This window comes from Erpetoichthys calabaricus, chromosome 5 (genome assembly GCF_900747795.2).
Source record: "Erpetoichthys calabaricus chromosome 5, fErpCal1.3, whole genome shotgun sequence".
NCBI classification, from domain to species: domain Eukaryota; kingdom Metazoa; phylum Chordata; class Cladistia; order Polypteriformes; family Polypteridae; genus Erpetoichthys; species Erpetoichthys calabaricus.
In genome coordinates this window covers 29997094-30021243 of record NC_041398.2, presented here as the reverse complement: position 1 = coordinate 30021243, position 24150 = coordinate 29997094, and the positions used below count along the sequence as shown (strand labels likewise).

Here is a 24150-nt window from a genome sequence, read left to right as displayed (position 1 = left end):
ACACAGTTGGTAAGAATGCTGCAGTGTATGCATATTAATAGAGACCCATATATCACAACAAGTTAGCCTAGCAGTAGACCATTTGTGGAAGCAGGCAGTCTTGAAATCCTCCTATTCATTCTGAAATCTCTTTATTTGTTAATCCACAATTTAATTCTTTGAACATTCTTTCAGCAGTGATTTTATTTAAACGTAAAAAGAAGTAATGCAGTCTGTACGCTTTAGAAGGAGCACTTCAATTATTTTCTGCTATATGAGATTAAAAACATGTGAAGCTGATATAAAGATGTCAATGCAATCTCTTGTAGGTTTATTGAAGTAGAAAATTGTGTTTTACTCCTGCAGACTCTCTAACTCTAAATTGCCTAATTCGGAAAACAGATTGTTGTGTCATAATCTATTTTTATTTGTTAAGAATAACTTTTTTCACCCATCAGTTACTTCTGCCAGTACTGTATTTTGTCTACCAGTTTCTCTTGAGTTCTGAATCTTTAAAATCAAATTAAAACCTGGGTAGATAATATTACATGTTAATTACACTTCCTATTGCTACTTAATGGTCACATAAAACTATATATATAGTTTATAAATCTACACGTCAATGATTGACTTACTGACAAGAAACACCAACACAGGGAAAAATTATTTTTAGCAAAAGATTCATCTTATGACCCTAAAGCCCAGAAAAATGTAACCAGGCCAAAAAGTTAATCGTAAAAAGTAATATTAATTAGTGTAACAACTAAAATCTGACAACCTTAATGTAAGGACATATACCACACACACATGAATGATAAAGACAGGAATAGGATGAAGTCTGCAACTACAAGTAATAACTAAATAAGGATCACTTAGTTGAACTCTCTACTGGTATACATTTATAAGTATTAAAAAAAGTCTGATAACATATTTGATGTACCTTCAAAACAACAAAATATGTCTGTAAGAGAAGAGTTGGGAAATAATCAATCTTAAACTGACAAGTTTGATTTCACAAAGGTAAATTTAAAGGTGGGACAAATGTTAAAAAAAATGAAGGGAGAGATATAGAAAATGAAAGGAGTGGGTGACTTTTGAAATTTTTATTTGATTGGTCCAACTGCCTCACAACAGCAAATATCACAAAGCTGACAAAGTGATTTTCTGAAAAACCTGATTTGAAGAGGGTGTCACTACAAAAGTAACTTTAAACAGTTTGTGAAAATGAAAATATCCTTAATGATCTTGATATTCGTTAATGAACTGTCTGTCTTTCTTATAACGTCCTTCACTGTTTATAGTGTTTTTCATCTAACAGTCTATCTTTAAATAAAGATTTCCATTATCTGTTGTACACAGCCTTTCCTATAACTTCCAAAACTTAAAATATCAAAGGGTATATACAGATTTCCAAACTGCGTTCAGAGATTTTTTTAGTACGGAAAACAGATGTTTTCAGGTAAGGTAGTTCTTCTCACCAATCATGGTGCTAAAGAGTGGCATTGTGTTTCATTTTGATTAGCACATGCAAGTACGAATTTCACTGTACTCTATACATAGGTCAATAATGAACCAATAAACTTACAACACAGCACAGACACAATAATGTTTGAAGTTTTATTTCCGTAGTACTGATTTTTAAGCAACATATATATTTTCAGTTATAGTACTGATCAAAAAAGTGGAAGTTAATAAATTTAGAATATGAACATGTCAAGTAGTCCCCCAAAACAACAACAGCTCCCATTTGTTGCTATAATTTTAAAAATTACTCTTTACCACAAGTGAAATTCAGGCCCTGCCTATGACTGTTTATTAAGTGAGACTTTTTGATTGCCGAACATATACTTTTTTTTTTTTATTTACTTTTTATTAAGACAGACATGTACTACGCATTACTATGGGGTAAATAATGATTTAATTTTACTTGGCAGATTTTGTTTGTGAATGAGACTGTCTTGGAACATGTGGGTAAGTAATGGCTGTATATGCAAAAACATAATTATCAACACTACATTAAGTAATACCAAAAACAAAACATTTACACTTTCATCTGATGCACCTTAAGATTTTTGTAAAAAAATTAATGCAAGTTTAAGGAATTACATATAGCATACTTACAATCTATTACAATTACATCATAAACAAAACATTTCCTTATTAACATATGCTTTGATTAAAAACATTATTGAACTTTGTGCAACTCATTAGAATATTATATTTTTACTGTCTAAACATTCACACAATACTAAAACTTAATATTTCATGCCATGCCCACTATAACCTATTTATTTCTTATGAATTAAGATGAGCGTTTATTTCATATTATAGATTTGCTATTTAAATTTCCCATTGCTGTCCACTGTATTCTGTAATTTCAACTGATTATCTATGCTCCTTAAGATACAGTATGTGACCCATTACCATCCTCAGATATGTTTCCTGTATTGTTTTTGTTTTTTTATTAGCTGATGTCTGAATTGCTCTGGGACAATTTCCAAGATGGTATTTAAAAATTATCATTCTATTTAATTAGAATTTTAATATTATTCTAGTACACACACACACACACACACATACATACATATACAGTACGTATTGTCATACATGTGCGCATAGGAAGCAGCTAAAGGGCTCAAAAGAAGGAAATTCCACGCCAGGCCAGGGGGAGGCAGAGTGAAATAATCCTCTCTCTTTTACCCCTGCAGACCAAATATGGAAAATTCTGCCTGGACTCGAAGACAACGTGTCTTTTTCCACGTTTGATGATGGCGCCTCCAGTTCCGGGCCCGATGACATCACTTCCCCGGAATGACCTTAAAAACCAGCCATCTTTCTTCAGTCAGACAGTTCTGTTTCGGACTCGAACCTGTAACCACACTACAACAAACTGCCTACCTTTTGCAGTCTTTATTCAAGTATACGGGTGGCTACCACAAACCTTTTCCTGTGTCAAGACGTTTTCTTCCATAGTATGTATTATATATTAATATACATAAATAATATGCTTATATTTGCACCTGTCAATGGGTGGGATATAGGCAGCAAGTGAACAGTCAGTTCTTGAAGGAGATGGGTTTGAAGAAGGAAACATGGGGCAAGCATAAGGATTTGAGAGAGACTGACAAGCATCTCATTGTGTTTGCCAGAGCATCTCCAAAATTGCAGGTCTTGGGGGGTGTTCCCAGTATGCAGTGGTTAGTATCCTCATTCAGCAGGGTAATGGGTTCTGCCACATGGTAAAAGTTGTTTAGGACTAGTTAAAGGAACATGAAAGAGTTCCCCAGATCTCAATCTGGTCAAGCGCATGTGGGATGGAGGGCTCACTTCACAACTTACAGGATTTAAAGAATCTGCTGCTAACATCTTGGTGCCAGATACTATAGAAGTCCATACCTCGATGTCATAGGGACCTATACAATATTAGGCAAGTGGTTTTAATATTGTGTGTGTGTGTGTGTATACATATACATCTGGCAGTAGCTCATGATCTTCTTAGGTCAAAATCATTCATATCCAATGCCAATTTATACTAGAGACTCGCTTAGTTAAAATACTGCAAGAAAATCTGTCTGCCCTATACAGTATATACCTAGCAGCCACAGTGAATAGCTGCTGCAGTTTTTCTAACTGATGTCAGTGTCAATGAGTACATTAGGAATAAAACTGTTCAGTTCAAAGGATGTGAATTAAATGTCATATAATTTTTGAAATGCTGCTCTAATGTTGCAATAGCTGTGATACATTTCGTTACATCTGTAGTGAGTTCATTTTAAAAGCACAGAAAAGGAGAATGACAGCACTCAAGAAGAAGACATATAAGTTATACTTTGGGTGCAAAATTGGTGACCAGGATAAAGTATGGGCTCCTCATATACAGTATGTTGTACATCTTGTGCTACCATTCTGCGAGCTTAGCTGAAGGGTGTGCGTCCATCCATGCCATTTGCCACCCCAATGATATAGATGGACATGAAGGATCATGCAATTGATTGTCGCTTCTGCATGATGAATGTCTCAGAATTTTCTTCCAAGAGCAGGAAGTTTATTGAGTACCCGAGCTTGGCCTTTGCAATGAGACCAGTGCCACAGAACGAAAGTCTTCCTGTTCCAAAACTGCCAGAGGTGTTGACGTTAGAGGATGAGAACAAGGAGGTTGAGATGAACGAACTGATGCAGATGGATGCAGCTGCTGATGATCCAGATTTCAAGCTATCAACATCCAGCTAACCTCATTTAATTTCTCAAGCAGAGCTCAATGATCTTTTTAAAGATTTGGATCAAGATTGCAAGGATAGAATCTATTGTCACTAAGTACATAAATTTCACTATTTTGCCATCACCATGAAAATTTGACAAAATTCTTCAGAAAAGTTGGCAGTCTGACCCGTTGTAGTGACATCAATATACGTTCTGCTCTTGGATATGAACATGATCCAACAGAATTGTGAATGCTTATTGACTTATCATTGTTAAGTTTGAAGGCCGTTTTGCTGAAAACTGGCAATATATACCCTTCCATACCTGTCGGACATGCCGTGCATATGAACATATGAGAACATGCAGCTGCTGCTGAAACACATTTAATACTTGAGGTACAACTCGAATATATGCAGCGATTTGAAGGTGGCTGCAATTTTACTCAGTGTGCAGCTTGGATATACCAAGTACTGTACTGTTGTTTTGTTTACGAGTGGGACAGCCGTGCAAAAGATTCAAATTACATGAAAAAGAACTGGCCACATAGTAGGAAACACTACCAGGAAAACTGGGAGACTATTGTTGGACACTGACATGGGAAGCATTGGACAGTGACTACAAAAAAAATCTGCAGCAAAAAATTTCTATTTTTCTCTCGTGTTACGTACGTTGCAATATCATGCATAATTGCAGTTTTCTTGAAAACCCTACACAATACAGAAATTACAAATACATATTTGTATTCAGGGAATAAAAATATTTTGGTTCCACCAAAAACTGCAGAGGAAACAAAAATCAACAATAATAATTGCTGTTTTAAATTTGTAATTAATTTAGATAATTTTTCAGAGATCTATTTCCACTTTGACATTAAACAGACCTTTTCTGTTAATCGATATCAAAAAAGCCAACTTAAATCCATTATGATTTAATGTTGTATAACAATAAAATGTGAAAACTTCCAAGGGACAGACTTCAATATATTTGTACTGTTATACATGTCGGGAAATTGGAAGTCACAAAACAAATAAATGTGTATTAGTAAGAGTTTGCTTATTGCTTATTTTGTAAAGTTCTTCATTAATATACTGTATATACTTTAATCTCTTACTCACGGTTATTTACTTTCTGGGAGGGTGGAAATATGAATGATTACTTGAGGCTTGTTATTGGTTTTCCTATACTGAATCAAATAAATCATAATCTACCTTAGAGGTGCTTGTGTGAATCTTGGCTCACCAGGGGCCTCATGTATAAATGGTGCATACGCACAAAAATGTTACGTATGAAAGTTTCCACGCTCAAATCTTGATGTATAAAACCTAAACTTTTTTGTGCGTATGAACATTTCCGTTTTTGTGCTTACGCATGTTATAGTGTGAGTTCTACGCACGGCGTTATGCATGAGGCCCCAGGTGTATATACTGCACTGCTTAAGTAGGTTACAATATAACAATCTTTGCATTTGCTCTTGATTCATAGTGACAATGAGACCACCAATCAGAAAGTCTGCCAAACTGTGAAAGAATCAAAACAAGCAATAGTCTAGTAATACACAGTGACTAAATTTTGGAGTGGATTAAATTCTCTGTTCACACTTTTATTTCAAAACACTAGTACAATTAATACAAATGAATCTTGGTGTCATGGAAGCCTAAAATTGCAAAAATTACACCAGGCCAAAAGGAAGCTTTACAAAGCAAAAATGTGTGTGACTATGCAGAAATTTTAACTGAGTTACAAACAAGGTAATGCTTTATGCACATACTTTACCTTAGAAGTAAGATCTCGATGAAAGATTCCCTTCGAGTGAAGATATCTTAGACCCTTCGCCAAATCTAGAGCGAGCTGCATTTTCACAGACCATGAGAGGTACACATCACTGTCTAGCAGTTGCTCCAGGTTCCCACAATTGATGTACTAAGGAGAAGAAAAGTATATTCAGTACACATATTGTTAGACTGCAAAGAAAAACACTTAAAGCTTTAGACTGACAAAAGTTAAACACTTAATTTCCATAGATTTAAATTGGGTACATGCAGAGCACAAATTGCCTTCTTTTCCTCTGACATTTTTTTTCCTACACTTTGCCCTTTAGTTTTGTCTGACTGATAATGGGAATAGCACACATGCTTCAGGTCCAAGATGGGTGTAATTTTAATACAAGACAAAAAAAAAAAAAAAACAGTAAAAGATTCTATTCTCTCCCTTAAACATATATATTTAAAGAAGTGTAATTTACAACCTATGTACCTGTTTCAATTAAAAAAGGTAATAAACAAGCAGATTACTTTAACCTATAAATTAAACAATTTAAATGGAAATGCATTTGTTTCTAATGCAGATGGACAACTAAAAAATGAAATATATCCAGAAAAAAGTAGTGCTACTATTGATAGATAAACGTTGAGTGATATTTTCTTTGCAGCCTTTGTCGATTTTCATAAAGTGTTCAACTCAGTTGATCAAGCTGACCTGTACGAGATCCTGAGCCTTCACGGGATCCCCCTCGCATTCATACTGCGAGTGCTGTTCTGGGTGAAGGCAGAAACTCTGCATTTTACCCATTTGATTCTGGGGTTCTTCAGGGGTGTGTTCTTGCTCCTTCTCTGTTCAATGCTTGCATGGACTGAGTGTTGGGCAGGGTCGTGGGGTTGATGGGCTGTGGGGCATCTGTTGGTAAAGAAAGATTCACTGATCTTGACTTTGCCAACGATGCTGTGATGTTTGCAGAGTCAATGGTGGCTCTGATCAGGCTCTCAAGAGACTGAACGAGAAGTCTGAGTGTCTTGGATAAAAAACTAAATCCAGACCTTTAATGACCTCTTGGGCATAGCCATCAGCATTGTGTCTGTATGCAGAGAGAGTGTAGACCTTGTCAAAAGGTTTACTTACCTCAGCACTGACATTCATGTTTCTGGTGATTCTTCCTATGAAGTCAGTAGACAGATGGGGAAAGCATAAGGGGGTCATGAGGTCAATGTGTGTGGAGTTTCAGATATCTTTGGAAAAGGACGAAGATCCAAGTCTGTAGAGTCCTGGTGCTTCCTGTTTTGCTATATGGCTGCGAGATATGGACGTTATACAGTGACCCGAGATGAAGACTGGACTCCTTCATTACTGTGTCACTTCGGAGAATCTTTGGGTACCACTGGTGTGATTTTATGTCAAATGAGAGATTGCTCATGGAGTCCCAAATGAGACATTATTTGCATTGTGAGGTAGCATCAGTTACAGCACTACAGCCACGTGGCATGATTTCCAGAGGGTGATCTGGTTCGCGTGCAGCTGGACCAGGCCAAAGGGACGCCCACGTAACATCTGGCTGCAGCAGATAGATGGTCATTTCCGGAGGGTGGGACTGGGCCTTGTGTCTGTCTTACGGGGTTGCTAACTAGGATCCGAGCTGTTTCATGTGTGGTGGGTGTAGCAACGTGCTGTACCAGTGCATGAATCCCCAACCTGACCCGATATTTTAAAAAAAATTTGTGTTTTCACTTCAATGAATGAATGTAATTTGAATTAACATACCAAAAACACAAGTATGCTGATGTAGTTGTAAAACTACTGGATCACATTATTACACACATACTTATTAGGATGAGAAAATGCCATTTAGATGAACATACCTAATTATTTCCTGTTCATTAAATGTCTTCTAAATATTTATAAGCCAAGATTTGTAGCTCTCCAAAATACTTTCAGTTTTGCTAATTTGATATGTTGTTTCATACATCTGTTGTCCTATGTGAACAAGTATTTTATAACTTCTTTCAGAAATCTACACCTAACTTCCATCTGTGACCTCCTGTTCTGTTTGAAGAGCACAGCCTAACTTAATAGATGGCATTCACCCTGACTGTTCATTGTATAATCATGAACACTTCTCTTATAACTCTAAATTTCTCTTTGATTTAATAAAAAAAAAAATGGAATCTTACTTTAGCTATGCCAAGTACAGAAATGTTTTTTTTTTTCAATTTTGTTAACTTAGTATTTTTTAATAAAATTGAATGTTTAAGGAATTGTTTTTAAGTCACCTTGGATAAAGGCTTCTGCTAAATGAAATGGTGTTTAACTTTAACCTGAAATCAGAAAAATATCTCTAACACTGGTGCAGCCTTGTACTAAGTAAAGGCAAAAAAATGTGTATAATACAGCTGCGTTATACAGATTAAGCAGAACATTTAATTAATTTGGTTGCTGTGCAGGAAGGCATATAGCATACCTTATTACACCTTTACATTATTTCTATACACTGTCAGCAGATAGTGGTGAATCTACTAAATTTCCTTAATCTTTCTATAATGGAATACTAGAATCAAAGACCAATATTGTTTACATTATTTTGCTTTCGTCTCTCCATATGTAGATGAATGCGCCCTGTCCAGAGTTTGTTCCTGCCTTGCACCCTATGCAAGGTGAGACAGATTCTAGCCCCACCAAACACCCCACACCAAACCCTCTCATGAACTTGGTCTGGATTAGGTGGGTTATAAAATGTCATGACATGTAGATAATTTTTTCCTTCATTCATTTTAAACTATACAAGCATCTAGGTGTGTCACAAAATAATAATAATAATAATAATAATACATTTTATTTATATAGCGCCTTTCCCATGCTCAAGGCACTTACAGAATAAATAAAGAACGGCAGAATATACAGTATATAGCATTGTACAAACCAGATAAATAAACAAAGAAGATTAAGACAGTAAATTCTATTAATGGTCCAAGTCAATACCAAAGTTTGAAAATGTAACAGTACAAGCTTTTTTTTTTTTTTAATTCAGTGTCCGTAGTACTGTGAAAGTCGGTATCATACTTGTGCAACTGTAGATGAATTACTTACTTATGGAAGGCACAATGATGCAAGAATATTGTGAGTAAAACTTCATATGGAAATGGCTCACAGTGGTAAGCATACGGCTGCACATCAACACATGTTGCAAAGAAAAAAAGCAGAAATCTTATTTGGAAGTGCTTTCACTGCAGGAACCATAGTTGTTATTTAATAGACACACACAGAGGTTCTAATAATTGACACTTTTATCCCACGGCGGAGTTAGTACAGAAACAGATTTGTGCATGCTTTGAGAGTAAAATGATGTTATCGATTAGATAAAGTATAATAATTTAACTTGTACTGTCACACATTTATAAGAAGTGATGAAAAGATAGTGAGATTCTCACAATATAATGTGCACTTCTACAGTTCCTATTTTGAAACTGGCATATACAGTTCAGGGTCATTGGGGGCTGGTTGGGATCTGACCTCACTTGCATCCACAGTTACATTAATAGGAATTGCAACAGTAACAACAGTTGTAGCAAGAAAACATCAAAGCAACCTCTGAAAGTTTCCATTTAGCTTTACTACACTGGTGATGACAAGCATCTCCTTGTAGGGTTTTTGTTTTTTGGTACACTGTGCTAATCCGAACATATGTAGTAATATGTAGTGTTTCAATGCTTCAAAGGAGAGGGGGCATCTCCCCATTAATACATCATGTACTGTGTTAACAGAAATGCATAATCAATGAAGCACGCAGCCAGCAGGACAAGAAAAACAGCATACTTCACTGCTAAACATGATTCTGCAGATAATGAATTTGTGTCATTTGTTTGGTTTTTGAAGGTAAATAAGTGAAAGCACATGTCATATATTTGCTTGGTACATTGAAGAATGTAATGCTATCTCAAAGTTACACATTATTGGTAATAGCAGTCCAAGTAATTTTCAGATTCTGCATTTGTACAAAGACATAAGCAATAACAAAAAGTAATTACTTTTTAACCAACTAATAATGCATTTATACATCATACAATAGCAAATGTTACAAATGTAACACAGTGATGCACGGACAAAGCAGATTTTAAAAGCTTTAAAAAGTGTGTTTAAATGGAAATATCCTGAATTATCTTGGAATTCACACATTCAACAGTACACATATAATAATGTTTGGATTTTTATTTTTGGTAATGATTTTAAGCAATATTTTTCAGCTACTGAAAGGAAAATGTTGGAGAATAAATGTAACATGTACACATGTTAAGAAAAATTAGGTAGTTCATAATATAGGATTCTTTATAAACCCTATGTAGAAATCCACCAAGATTATCCATCCATCCATCCATTTTCCAACCCGCTGAATCCGAACACAGGGTCACGGGGGTCTGCTGGAGCCAATCCCAGCCAACACAGGGCACAAGGCAGGAAACAATCCTGGGCAGGGTGCCAACCCACCGCAGGACACACACAAACACACCCACACACCAAGCACACACTAGGGCCAATTTAGAATCGCCAATCCACCTAACCTGCATGTTTTTGGACTGTGGGAGGAAACCGGAGTACCCGGAGGAAACCCACGCAGACACGGGGAGAACATGCAAACTCCATGCAGGGAGGACCCAGGAATCGAACCCAGGTCCCCAGATCTCCCAACTGGGAGGCAGCAGCGCTACCCACTGCGCCACCGTGCCGCCCTTCACCAAGATTATAAACTTCACATTTGTTGTTACATTGGGGGAGATCTGCATTATACTTTGATATTCCTGAATGCCAACACTAGTTTACTTAAATGATAGTTGGGTAATTACTTGATGGATATACCAGTATTTTAACATTGCTGTTACTGTTAGTATTTAGATATTGTATATTTTAATACAGGAAAAGGCGTTTGCTTGAATAACAGAGGTACTTTAATAAATAAAAAAAGCCATAGAATGGAATTTGATTTTACCATGGTATCCAAGGTTACGGAGTATAGTAACATTTCACTGGCATTGGTACTAAAAACAAATTCTGGTATTGTGACATCCTGCCAGTCATATTTAAGTTCATATTTGAATTCTGTCACGGTTCTTCTTTAGGGATCCTGCCGACTCTAGGTTAATGGACTTACTCATATCATTAAGTGTTAAATAAGTTAACTAAATTACATCCATCCATCACCCAACCCGCTATATCCTAACTACAGGGTCATGGGGGTCTGCTGGAGCCAATCCCAGCAAGCACAGGGTGCAAGGCAGGAAACAAAGCCCGGTGTAGGGCACCAGCCCACCGCAGGGCACGCACACACACACACCAAGCACACACTAGGGACAATTTACGATCACCAATGCACCTAACCTGCATGTCTTTGGACAGTGGGAGGAAACCGGAGTACCTGGAGGAACCCCACACAGACACGGGGAGAACATGCAAACTCCACGCAGGGAGGACCCGGAAGCGAACCCAGGTCTCCTTACTGCAAGGCAGGCTTGCAGTGCAAAAAGAGAAAATTCAAGGCATGAAGACTGTTAAATCCTAAGGACCATTGAATTTTAATTTATTGACTGCTGTGGCACCCGAATTTTTGACCTCAACTAATTCACAAGAGGTACGGAGACATACAGGGCATTGTTTTATCATTTACAACAAACGTCGACATCTATCTGAAGCACATATCTAACTCTTACTGTCTGATGACTAATCTCTAATGGAGTTCATTATCCAAACCATTTTAAATAAGGAACACAGAATGAAAGAGTTTCCAAACTCATGTTTTGAGGTTGTATAGAAGGTTGACATTTCACCTTGGAACATTACGACCCTTGAGAAGGTCTCATTTGCATATAAAAAGTAAGATTACAATGAATTACTATATTTAGGATACTAATTTACTAAAGTAACTACAATACGCTCACTTATTATAGGGAATAATAATATATTTGCACAAGCTACACACTGTTCTGCTGCATAAACAAAACCAATAACACAAAAAGATTAACTGTGAAGCAAACAAACAAAAGGTCCTAATCACTATAAATTGAACAATAGCTTTTTATTTTTTGAAGGGTTTAGTTCAACTTCTTTAACTCTTTCAGGGTGGATGTCGAGTTTTGTGAAATTTCAGGGATACATCTGCTGTAAATGGTGACAAAGTTTACCTTTCCGTTTTAGTTTGACTCTCTTTGCTAGAAGGAAAGTTAGCTTTGCTGATTTGACCTCGACTAACTGCGCGTGCAAGAGTAGCAAAGAGGAAACAACCTCTAAAATGGCATTGACATCCACCGAGAGATCAAGGCGAATGCACAAAACAAAATACCATGTGGTCGAGGTTTTGTGTCTTATTGCTGAATTGGACTTGTCAGACTCTGATTTTGATGCAAGTGATCTGGAGATGAAGATCGAAAATGAGGGACTGCCATCAGCTGAACGGTCCCCAGCAGATCGCGATGCTGAACATGTTTGTGTAACTGATGCGCTTATGGCAATGTTTACCTGGGAGGACCGCCACTTACAATAACAAGAGGTGTAAACCAGATTGCGTTGCAGTGCAAATGCCACCACCTCCCACCCGTCGCACAAAGACACCCAGGTAGCCATCCCTCTGTGCATTCCTACTACCGCCCACTGATCTGCCCCTGCGTAGCCGCCAGACAACGCAAATAGGTGGCAACAGCAGCCACAGCACGCAGTGACGGATGTTTTATGCTTGTTTATGTGTGAAACCATTGTTTTGTGTGCTTTTCAGAAAACTGAGTTTTTTGGAAAAGATATTCAGCCCTCAAAGAGTTAAAAGGCATACTTAAACTACTCGAGCTCCGTTCTTTTCAAAGCTGAACAATCCGGCAGTCCACAGAGATGTCACTACTTACTTACCAGACACGGAAATCAAGGGAAGAACTATTTGATCATAAGAAGGTGAGGGGGTGAAGACACTGAAATGAGTACGACTACTCTCCAAGTGATTTTACATTTTACTGACTGTCACCTGGTATTCTGCACAATAAAACTGCTAAACAGCTATGAACATACTGTATTTGGATATTTAAACACACAGCAAAATCAAAAAGGAAAGAGCAGTCTGCACCTTTCATACCATGAACTTAAATTTTTTGAAGTAGTCTACCTGTCAAAATAGTAATTAGTAATAAAAAGCAGCAGCTTTAAAGGGTCTCTGACCCACATTCATTTGTGACCACTTTCAAAAGTGATGGTTGCTGCCTGCTTTATGATGATGCAACATAAGTTGCTCCCCATGGATTTTATGACTTTGAACTTCACAGACACATTTCCCCCACCACCTGCATCATCTGATGTCCCTGTATACTGTATTTAATCAAAAAGGGGGATTAAGAGGTGTCATGATTAAAGTTTTTAAAATTATGAAATGAATATTATCAGTGGATTGTGGCTGTTACTTTAAAAGTAATTCAACACCAGAACACAGTTGGAAACGTGTTAAGGGTAAGTTTTTTACATATGTTAGAAAGTTTATCTTCACAGAGTGATCCATGCAATAAGTTAAGGAATGTGGTAGACATTAGGACTTTAGAAACTTTCAAAACTTGATCAGATGTTATTTTGGAGAAATTAGGTGGATAGGATTACCACACTTTTCTGGGCTATAGGGCATGTTCTTGTCAAAAAAAATTCTAATGTTCTATATAAATAACTGATGTTTAATAGACAGAAGTGGGAGTTGTAACACACAAATTACATTTGTTTACTTATTGAAATCTTTTGTTTTTTTGCAATTAATTAATTTTAATCTTTTCTTCTCCTTTCTATAGAGAAGCAAAATTTTAACAAAATAATTTTTCTCTCCTCATCAATTAGCACCATGTCCTCAACCAAATGTAGCATTGTTGAATAATTTGCAACATAACACCAAGGCACACATCACAAAGAACACAGCCAAAAAACAAACCGAGTACAACTAAATATATTTGATATAGCACTGAACATAATATTTATAGTGAAACATTAGATCAAACATATTACACATAAAAATTTAAATAACATTTAGATTGACTGATGAATGATAGGAATGTTAACTTTTTCCCAATTGTAATGAAAAAGTACTTGAACCAATTGTTTTTTATCCTTGCAATCTTGAACCTGTTACACGATGGCAACAAATGAAATTTAGAATGCAGTGGGAGAGTCCTGCCTGACAGAATGTACTCTGCTTTCCGTATTTAACAGGTCTATGAGATTTGACTATTGAGATCTTATTTTACTTCTCCATTTTACAATGCGATTAATTCTGTTTTTGTTGTTGATATTAAGATTTCTGAGCCATACCAGTAGAACATAAGTAAAGACAGACTCAATACAAGATTTATAAAAGAGTAATAAAATAGGAGTGAGGGAAGAATGGAGCGTGAGATCGACAGGCGGATCGGTGCAGCGTCTGCAGTGATGAGGGCTCTGCATCGGTCTGTCGTGGTGAAAAAGGAGCTGAGCCGTAAGGCAAAGCTCTCAATTTATCAGTCGATCTATGTTCCTAACCTCACCTATGGTCATGAGTTATGGGTAGTGACTGAAAGAACGAGATCGCGAATACAAGCAGCTGAAATGAGTTTCCTCCGCAGGGTGTCTGGGCTTTCTCTTAAAGATAGGGTGAGAAGCTCAGTCATCCGGGAGGGGCTCAGAGTAGAGCTGCTGCTCCTCCGCATCGAGAGGAGTCAAATGAGGTGGCTCGGGCATCTGATCAGGATGCTTTCTGGACGCCTCCCTGGTGAGGTGTTCCGGGCACGTCTAACCGGGAGGATGCCCTGGGGAAGACCCAGGACACGCTGGAGGGACTATGTCTCCCGGCTGGCCTGGGAACGCCACGGGATTCTCCCGGAAGACTTAGAAGAAGTGCCTGGGGAGACGGAAGTCTGGGCATCTCTGCTCAAGCTGCTGCCCCCGCGACCCGACCTCGGATAAGCGGAAGAGCATGGATGGATGGATGGATGAATGGATGGACGATGAAATAGGAGGATTCGCAGTAAAAAGACTCAGCTTCCTTAAACAGTAGAGGCGCTGCTGTCCATTTTTTAAAGATGACTTCCGTATATTCATTAAAAGTTAGTTTTTTGAGTCCATGATTGTTCCTAGATATTTATAACTTTCAACAGTCTCCAATGTCTGGTCTTTGATGATTGTTTCTTGTGGGTGAATGGCGTTTCTTCTAAAATCAAATATTAGTTTTTTTTTTTTTTTAATCTAGGTGCAGGAAAGACTCATCATATCAGTTAACAAAATAATCTATCACTGGACCATGCCTGGTTTCATTCTTATTCAGTAGGCTTACAATCATTGAGTTAACAGAAGATTTTAAGATGAACCTGTTTACAAATTTACTGCGACACCCATTATTGTAGAGGATTTACAAAAGAGGTGAAAAAACACAGCCCTGAGGCTCCTTGTATGTCTGACATGCTGTCCTCATTCATCCACAACCGTTGATTTTGACGTTTTAATACACTGGACAGAAAGAGTAAATCAGCCAACCTATCAAACTGAAGGTGAGCTACTGGGACACACTGTTAATTCGCTTCTTAACCATTAATGGGGAAATAAACTGACAGGTAAAACACATGGAAATGAAATTTGATGGCCATTATCAGGATGACATACTAGTACACTGATTAACTAGTGTCTATAGGGCATTGATCAGCTTGATTAGATCAGTTTTTGAAAGAAATAACTTCCTAAAACATGCTTGCACAAAAGATACTTTCAGATGAAAATTAATGGTGAGGTGACATAATGTGCAACATACCTCAGTAAGGGCATGGAGTTGGCCTTCATGAACGCAGACACCTAGGAACCTGTGGGGAAAAAAAGAGAAAGAGAGTGAGACACATAATATATTCATATTTATGTTTGAAAACTACACTAAATTTGAATTGCTTATTTGTCTTGACTCAAGCCTCTGCATTAGATATTACTTGATGGTTTTATATCCCCCTTGCCACTTACATATCTAGCACTAGCCTCCTCATTAGAAAAATCTCATAAATCTTTCCCTACATTTTTACGAGGTGCTGCATTAACTCTTATGTATTTTTTTACTGTAATAAAAAAATATTGATGTGAAAAATGGCCTAATACCTATAAAGTACAAACATGCCACTTCAATGCACACTACTGACTTGCTCTGCAACCCAGAGTGTAATGCTCATCTAGCGGAAATGTAAACATGTAGGGTACAGCCACACAGATTTTAAAAATGGCCTGATTTAATAAAAGCCATTACTGATGGTGAAACTTTTTTTTTCCCCCAAAACATCTGATGAAATATTTGATAACTATTTTAAAATAAATTTGTTCATACAGCATCTCTTGATAAAAGCATAAGTACCAAAATAGAAAACCAAAATATGTGCTCATTTTAAACAAATGAAAACAGTTATGCCTTCATTTTTATAAATATTCAATACAATAGTAACAGCAATTGCTACATTTGCGCTTAGATAAACTACATACATTAATGTAACACTCTCAAATCTGTTTAAATTCAGTTCATGGGCATGAGGGACTGGAGCCTATCTGTGTAGCTCTGGATGCAAAACAGAAAAGAGTACATTGCAGAGCTCACACTCATACAAATTAACATTTTTAAAAACTTATGTGTAACAACGTTTTCAACTAAAATTATGCAGCAGGATCATTTTAAACAAACCAGGAACACTTCAGTTTTAAGCCAGTCAGAGGACTGCTTTTCTAGCTACAATATTGAAAAAGAATGTTCATTCCCTACAAAGGACAGAGTGATCCACATTACTAAATGAGAATGGTAAACCGGATATGGACGCAGGGACCTGCCCGTGGACGCAAAAGACATAGTGCGCAAGTGTCACACAAAGCCAAACCCCCCCACCCCCCGAGTGAAACGGGAGAGACTACGAACCGTCAGAGTAGGAGACAAAGTAAAACGTCATAAACAGGTTAAAGAACAGGGACAACAATTAACACAGCTTCGACACCGAGCCTGCGTGGACAGATCTAATGAACGTGGACGCCTACAACGCGCGTCTCAAACTGCGTAGGCAAAGCAGGCACGGATTCAACACGACACAGCTCAAGTGACCGAGATACAAACACGCGCCTGCCTGGATATAATTAATGAACGCAAGCGCCAACAACGTGCGTCTGAAATGCCGCAGACCAGGCAGTCACTGCTCCAAAAAGAAAGAGCTCGACTAAACGAGATACGAAGTGAAACAGGAAACACTACAGAGTCCGCAGTGCTCCACAATGCACCGCATAATAGTTCGGAAAGAGCTTCGTAGTAACAGTGGGGAGACCCAGAGTGACACGGGCGAACGCTCCGTATTAAACATACGTCATCCTCACACGTCCAAACTATACAGCATAGGTGTATCACATTACAGTGATGCATTATTCACAGTACGATAAACATCACAGTATCGCAAACAAATGAAAATTATTACTCGAAAAAGGGAAAATATATTCACCATGGACCAGGTGTCATTGAAACAAAAGCAGAATAAAGCAAGATCAGAAATGAAAGACAGAGTAGAAAGCAAAGTAAAACGTCATAAACAGGTTAAACGAGGGGTCCAAACACATGGACAGCAGGTTACAGATAATGAAGACCGGAATTCAAAAGCTTCAAAAACAAAAGCTCGACTGACTGAGATACAAACTGAAACGGGAAACACTACGGGGTCCGCAGTAGTCCACAATGCACCGCATAATAGTACAGACGGAGCTCCGTATTAACAGTGGGGGGCCCCAGAGTGACACGGACAAACGCTCTGTATTAAATGTGCGTCATCCTCACACGTGGCTGCCCAGCGGGCACGGGTTCAAAACGCCGGGGGTAGGCGAGCGAAGCGAGCAGGGGACGGAGCCCCCTTGTATATAAAGATATGCAATGACAAACCTCAGGAGAGGCATTTGAGATTGATAAAATGTAGAGGGAGGATGCCTCCTGCTAAAACCAGGAATGAACTAAATGCAGTCCATTGCAGAGGAACACGAATGCTCTCTACCTGCGCATGACTCAGATAACCTCACAAGCCACCAGATACTGTTTTTTGAAACACAAAAACTTTGTGGTCATTGGTCACTATGAAGTGTCCTATAAAATCACATTTTAGAAGATAATAAGGCAACATTTGATTGACAATACTTTGACCAAACGACAATTGCACTATATTTATTAAACCTTCCGGGAAATCATATAGGAACAGTTAAATGTATTTAGTATCTAGTCAAAAAAATCACTTCAGTTTTTGGCAAATGAAGGCAGAAAATTTTTGTATGTCATTTAGAAATCTGACTGGTTCAATCTGAATCCCACTATAAAGTAAGCGTGTGTGTGTGTGTGTGTGTGTGTTTGTATTTTTAATTATTTTCGTGATCCATTATTTCATCACATAGATAGATAGATAGATAGATAGATAGATAGATAGATAGATAGATAGATAGATAGATAGATAGATAGATAGATAGATAGATAGATAGATAGATACTTTATTAATCCCAATGGGAAATTCACAATATAGCTAATTGCAGACTTTACTGACTGAAGAAGAAAAAAAAAAAAAAAAGATTCAACTTCAATTTTTAACAAAAGATAAAATTTCACTAAGTGTATATAGGTCATAGGTGTTGACCTCCAGACCTGGAGGGCCACAGTGGCTGCAGGTTTCTATTCTAACCCTTTTCCAATCAGTGACCAAGTTTTAATGCTAATTAACTTTTTTCCTTCATTTTAAAAGCCCTGTTTTTAAAGATTCAGTCCTCTGAATCGATTCTTTTCTTCATGAAATGATAGCCAAACAGAAATGAGACATGAAACAAGCCAACAGATGACCAGCTAAACTGGGGTTTCAAACTCCAACCAATTTCACTCCAACCACTTTCTTAATGAGAAGCAAATTCTTGCTGGTAATTAATGAAACCCATTATTTAATTTCACAGCATGTTGCTGCTCTCAATTCTGCCACAAGCAGACATTTCCAAAACTTTTGATTTTCTGTTTTTTCTAAGAACATCATCAAAACATTTTGGTGTCCCGAGAGATTAATGTTCCTGAGACCTTCACCTTTCTTTATTTTCAGATATTGTGTGACGGGCACAGGTGAGCTGGTCACGTGGCGGCTTGTTTTGTGTCTCATTATTGTTTTGGCTGCTAATTAAGTAAAAAGAAACAACTAAGGGGCCTGACTCAAGTTAATTAAAACTAAAGCAAAACAAGTTAATCAGCAGCAAAAATGACTCACTAATTAAGAAGATGGTTAGAATGAAAACCTGCAACCACTGCCACCTTCCAAGACCAGAGTTCGACACCCCAGATACAGATTGTTGACGACTATAAACATAATGGTTACCCAGGCAAAATACAATAATACAAAACAAATCAGCATTATTTCTTTTTTACAATCTGTGGTGAGGTTTGCTTCTGCCTTCACAATAGCGGCATGTCGCCACCATATAACTTTGCAACTGCCTACAGAAATAAATTCACCTGAAATCCAATTTTCCTAATTTTTAGCCATTTTTGGTTGACTCTCCTTATCTCCCTAAAAACAGCTAAATGATACTGCAACATATAAAGTACCTCTTTCAGATGGAAAAGTGAAAAAGGTGTTTGAAGGTTACAAAAAAAAAAAAAAGGTAACGCACGTTTCACTATGAGCAATGAAAAATGAGCTACATAAAAGTTTGTGATGACCTTTATTATTACTTTTGTTAAATTCATGACTGTCAGATTTTACTTAAGTCCTGTACAGTGATTCAGTGAACAACTACTACTGAAATGGAAGACAGTACTATTTAAGGAATAAAATCTACAGGTCCAAGACAAAGACAATAACAGAAGTATCTAAAAACAAGCAGCCTTAAAAAAAACCTTGAGTGAAAAAGAGAAGAAGAAAAAAAAATAAATAATAACATATGCAAAACTCTCAAGGCCAAGTTCCTGTTAAGTACGGAAAGGCCCAGGAATGAAAGGGCATTCCTAATGAGCTCTGATCAACAGCAGTGTATAAGGGAGCTGCTCAGACAAGCTTAAACGCAAGTCTGGGGTTTGGAAACCAGACGGGGAAATCCAAGGAGAAAACTCTGCCAGACTAAGCATCTGAAGTCCTTTTTAACATTTAAAAAATGTTAAGGACCAAGAAGTAAATAAAATCTTAACATTAGAGTCTTTCAAAGGAATTACCACTTGACAGAGAATTCAAGGCATTTGAAAACACACCATGGGCACACTTCCAAAACTCTTCAAAGCTAAGCGTTTAGACATGGCTTATTATCCAGAGCAGAATGGCACAGCACATTATATTCTCTCTACTCAGAACTTTCTCTTGATTAAGCCAAGTAATCATACCTACCAATTATTAAGACTTGGTCATTTCCAGCATGTATATGCTTTCTTACTACTGCAACTGAGATTACACCCCCATCGTTTAAGACAGTAAATTGTAGAGTTTCCCACTATGCTTTCATAAGGGCAAGTAAATTTTGCTAGTGCACTGATAAGAATGCTCTGTGCACCCTGCAACCTATAAATGATTCATAAACTAGAAATAAATGCTTCAGCTTAAATTAAGGTACAATGTTCGATAATAACTGTAGATCAAGATAAATGCTCCCTTACTATCATCTCAGGTGCAAAGTATAACATTGGCCATTGTGTGTTGGCAGGAATAATCTTTAGGTACACTGGAAATTAAGCCACACAAAAACACAAGTATTGCATTTGGCATTTAATTTTTTCGTCTCACAAAAGTGCTACCTCATCCCACTCCATGTATATCCAAACTACAAGTAAATTTAAATTCAGCCAAGCATTATACTACCATGGAATCCACTTTTGTTGTAGGCCTTGTTTTACTCTGGTGGCCCTCTTCTTCTTGTACTAACACAGTATTTAGACTTGTAACCACAATGCCCGTACACACCTGGTAGCCACACTGGTGCTACCTTCTTCCAGAGCAACTCCTTGCTAGCTACACCACAAAAGATGATTTAATGGAAAAATATCTCTGAGCACAGATAAGTACGTACTACTAAGGAGATAACACATCCTTACTTTATAGAATGTACAACTTCACAATTCATATTTGTGCGAAAGAAAAGCAACTTTTATTATTTGTAAACCATTACTTAAGTTATGAGCTCCAACAAGCAGCATTGCATTTTAGCTAAGAACTGTAGCTGCTCCACATCTCATCTGTTCCCTGCCAGAAGTGTCCACATAGTTACCCAGGCTCTCAGACTATAGCATTAAAGGGTTACGTTCAGTCTCAGCCAAAGCATTTTACAGCTGTAGCATCCAGTGAGTGGCACTCCTCTGATGCACAATGAGGACACTTCCAGACCTAGTGACCTAATTCTTCAGACATCCACAGAAAGGCTTGTGTGTACAGAATGGATTCAGGACTGAAAATATACCCTTTATCTGTTCATTTCAAGAATGATTTTCAGTCTACTGCATCCCATGATAAGTACAGCATAACTTTCTTCAGATAATGTGGCTTCAGTCTCTCTAGTACACCTCTCATGATTATATATTACATCTTACTGCTGTTTATGGTGTTGACTTTCAAGACGTAGTAGTGGCAAGTAGTTGTAGTAGTGTCATATGTAGAGTACATTGAAATTCTTACTTCCATGTAGTACTAATAGTAGTGGAAGTAGTACTGTCTCATGTTCACAATACAGTTAAATCCTTACTTTCATGTAGTTATAATACTAATAGTACTTTCATGTACATGTATGACCAGCATGCAACACGATGCCACTCTCCAGCGCCAAGATAAACAAGAATGTAGTTATCACTCCTCCTCTGATCAACCCTTATTTACTTTTGATCTGATTATACCCTTGCCAAGAAATTCACAACATAAAGTCAAGTCAATGAGGCATCTTGACTGAAACATTACATAAAAATTAATATTGTTAGAACTCTACCTTTAATTATGGTAATATGGATCATCTGACATTTCTCTAACACCTCTCTCTCTCAAACGAGCTATAGATATACGTAGTACCTTCTCTCAGAACAACAGTTATCAGATAAGAAAGAAATCATGCTTTAACAACAGCACATACGAATGCCAAAAACCAGAGTACTGCTAGTTAATAACTAAATTACAGATTTATGAAAAGGCTTGGACTGAGGGTGTTAAGAAGTATGAGAAATTATTTGGCATTCTGTGAGTACTATTTCAATAGATTTAAAAAAAATTATATTCTTTCACTGGGAGACACAGTTTGAAAAAATGATGTTTGGTTTGACTTATAGGTTTGTGTATGGTATTAAACTGGCTATAACTTTTGATAAGTAAGGACCCTTCCCTTATTGTGGCTTTACTCACTTATTATGAGGTAAAACACTGTATGAACAATATCTGCTTGTGCTTAAATACAGAAAAACAGCAGTACTACTAGTCGTTATTCTACAGAGAGTGTAAGAGCCATTTGTTAGTAAGTTAGGTCATATTAAATTGACAGCAGTATTTTCCTTATTATGTTAAAACTAGACAAAGAGCCCGTTTCGACAACGTAAGATGAAACAGGCACGAGTTTGTGTCAGCAGTGTATGAAGAACAAATGATAAGTAACGAAGAAGTTGTTTTGTAATGATTGTAGTCTGCTTTACTCATTACTGTACAGGCTTGTACTGTTAGTTGATTAATTTTCCAGGCCTATAGCATAATATTGAATGATGAATGTTCCAGTACAATATGGAATAGTAATAAGCATAAGCACCACAAACCTGATATAGGTGTATTGAATGAATGCGTAATTGAATCAGAATGCGTAATTAGGCCTCGAGCTGTAGTCGAAATCGCCTTTCAGGCCTCTAGAGCTTTAATCGAAGTTGCCTTTCTCTTTGAATTTTTGCGGCCGTAAATACGCCGCCTGCTGTGATGCAGGGGTTGGATGTCGGTCTCATAAGGTTTTTCGGGCAGCTGCGCAGAAGGCAACTGTGCATTCGGCTTCGGACGTGAGCAGAAGGCGACTGCGCATTCGGCCTCGGACGGACGAAAGTGAGTGAGTGAGTGAGGAGGCAGGCGAATTATGTATTAAGATGTTTTGCTATACATTAGTGCATAGTCAACGGAAGGTTCAATTATAAGCTCTACAAGCTAAATTGTAAATGGAATATTCTAGTTATTTCTGGTCATTCTTACTAGAGACTAATTCAGTCTATGATCTGCCTTTCAGTTGGTAAGGCATGGAGGGCAAAAACTTTCAAACCATAATGAACGTACTGAACACATTGAATGTACAGAGCATACTTAAGTAAAGCCTATGTATGTTTGCCATAGAAAAGTAACACATTTACACTACCAGCCAAAAGTTTTAGAACACCTCAGTTTTTATGGAAATGCACTCAGCTTAATGTCTTAATATTTCATGAAATCAAGATATAGAACAAATAAACAATGGAAAATAATAAAAAATAGCGTTAGATACTGAGAAACCATCCTTTCACCAACTTGATGGCGTGATGAACTGATGGGAAAAATAATAAAAAATGGCGTTACATACTGAGAAACCATCCTTTCACCAACTTGATGGCGTGATGAACTGATGATTTCAAATTTTGATTCATCGGTCCATAAGACTTTCTTCCAGTCTGCAGTAGTCCACAGCTGGTACTTCAAGGCCCTATTTTGTCCTTTAAGGAATGGCTTTCTTCCTGCCACTAGCCTTGTCAAACCTGTAGTACAAAGTCTCCACTTCACAGTAGAAACTGAGACTTGCTTTTTTTGACCACTCTTAAGCTGCACTTGAAGTTGAGCTTTGATTCTGATATTTAAACCTTTGGCCTTTTTGCTGCTTACCTTTTCACCATTTTAGGTCATTCATTGTATGTCAACCGATTAAATTTGAAGAAAAATTTAGGTGTTCTAAAATTTTGACGAGTAGTGTAAATATAGAAATTAACTTAAGTTAACATGAGAAAGCTACCAGAGTAATGAAACAGAGAAGACGTTTTTTTCCCTTTTTGCTTTTTACTATGTGTGTGTAATAACCTTTTTCCTGAATTTTGTGATTAGTGAAAATATATGTAAGAACAAAACTTTTTTTAAAATTACCTTTTTTGGACTGTGGAATTTCTTTTGCTATGCATTTGACTCGTGCTGGATTCTACCTTACTAACTTAGTGACTGCTCAATTTTGGGGACTTAGAAAAGATGCAACTACATGGAGTAA

The 24150-nt window shown here is 37.3% G+C and overlaps 1 protein-coding gene across 1 annotated transcript in view; it reads right to left on the bottom strand.

Moving 5' to 3' along the window:
- Positions 1 to 24150, bottom strand: part of tesk1b (testis associated actin remodelling kinase 1b) — a 110980-nt gene that overhangs the window by 29919 nt on the left and 56911 nt on the right. Inside the window, exons 3-4 of the mRNA XM_028801423.2 lie at positions 15728 to 15776; positions 5953 to 6099 (exon numbers count right to left, since the gene is read on the bottom strand). Coding sequence (XP_028657256.1) covers positions 5953 to 6099; positions 15728 to 15776 — 196 coding nt within the window. The remainder of the gene's footprint in view (positions 1 to 5952; positions 6100 to 15727; positions 15777 to 24150) is intronic.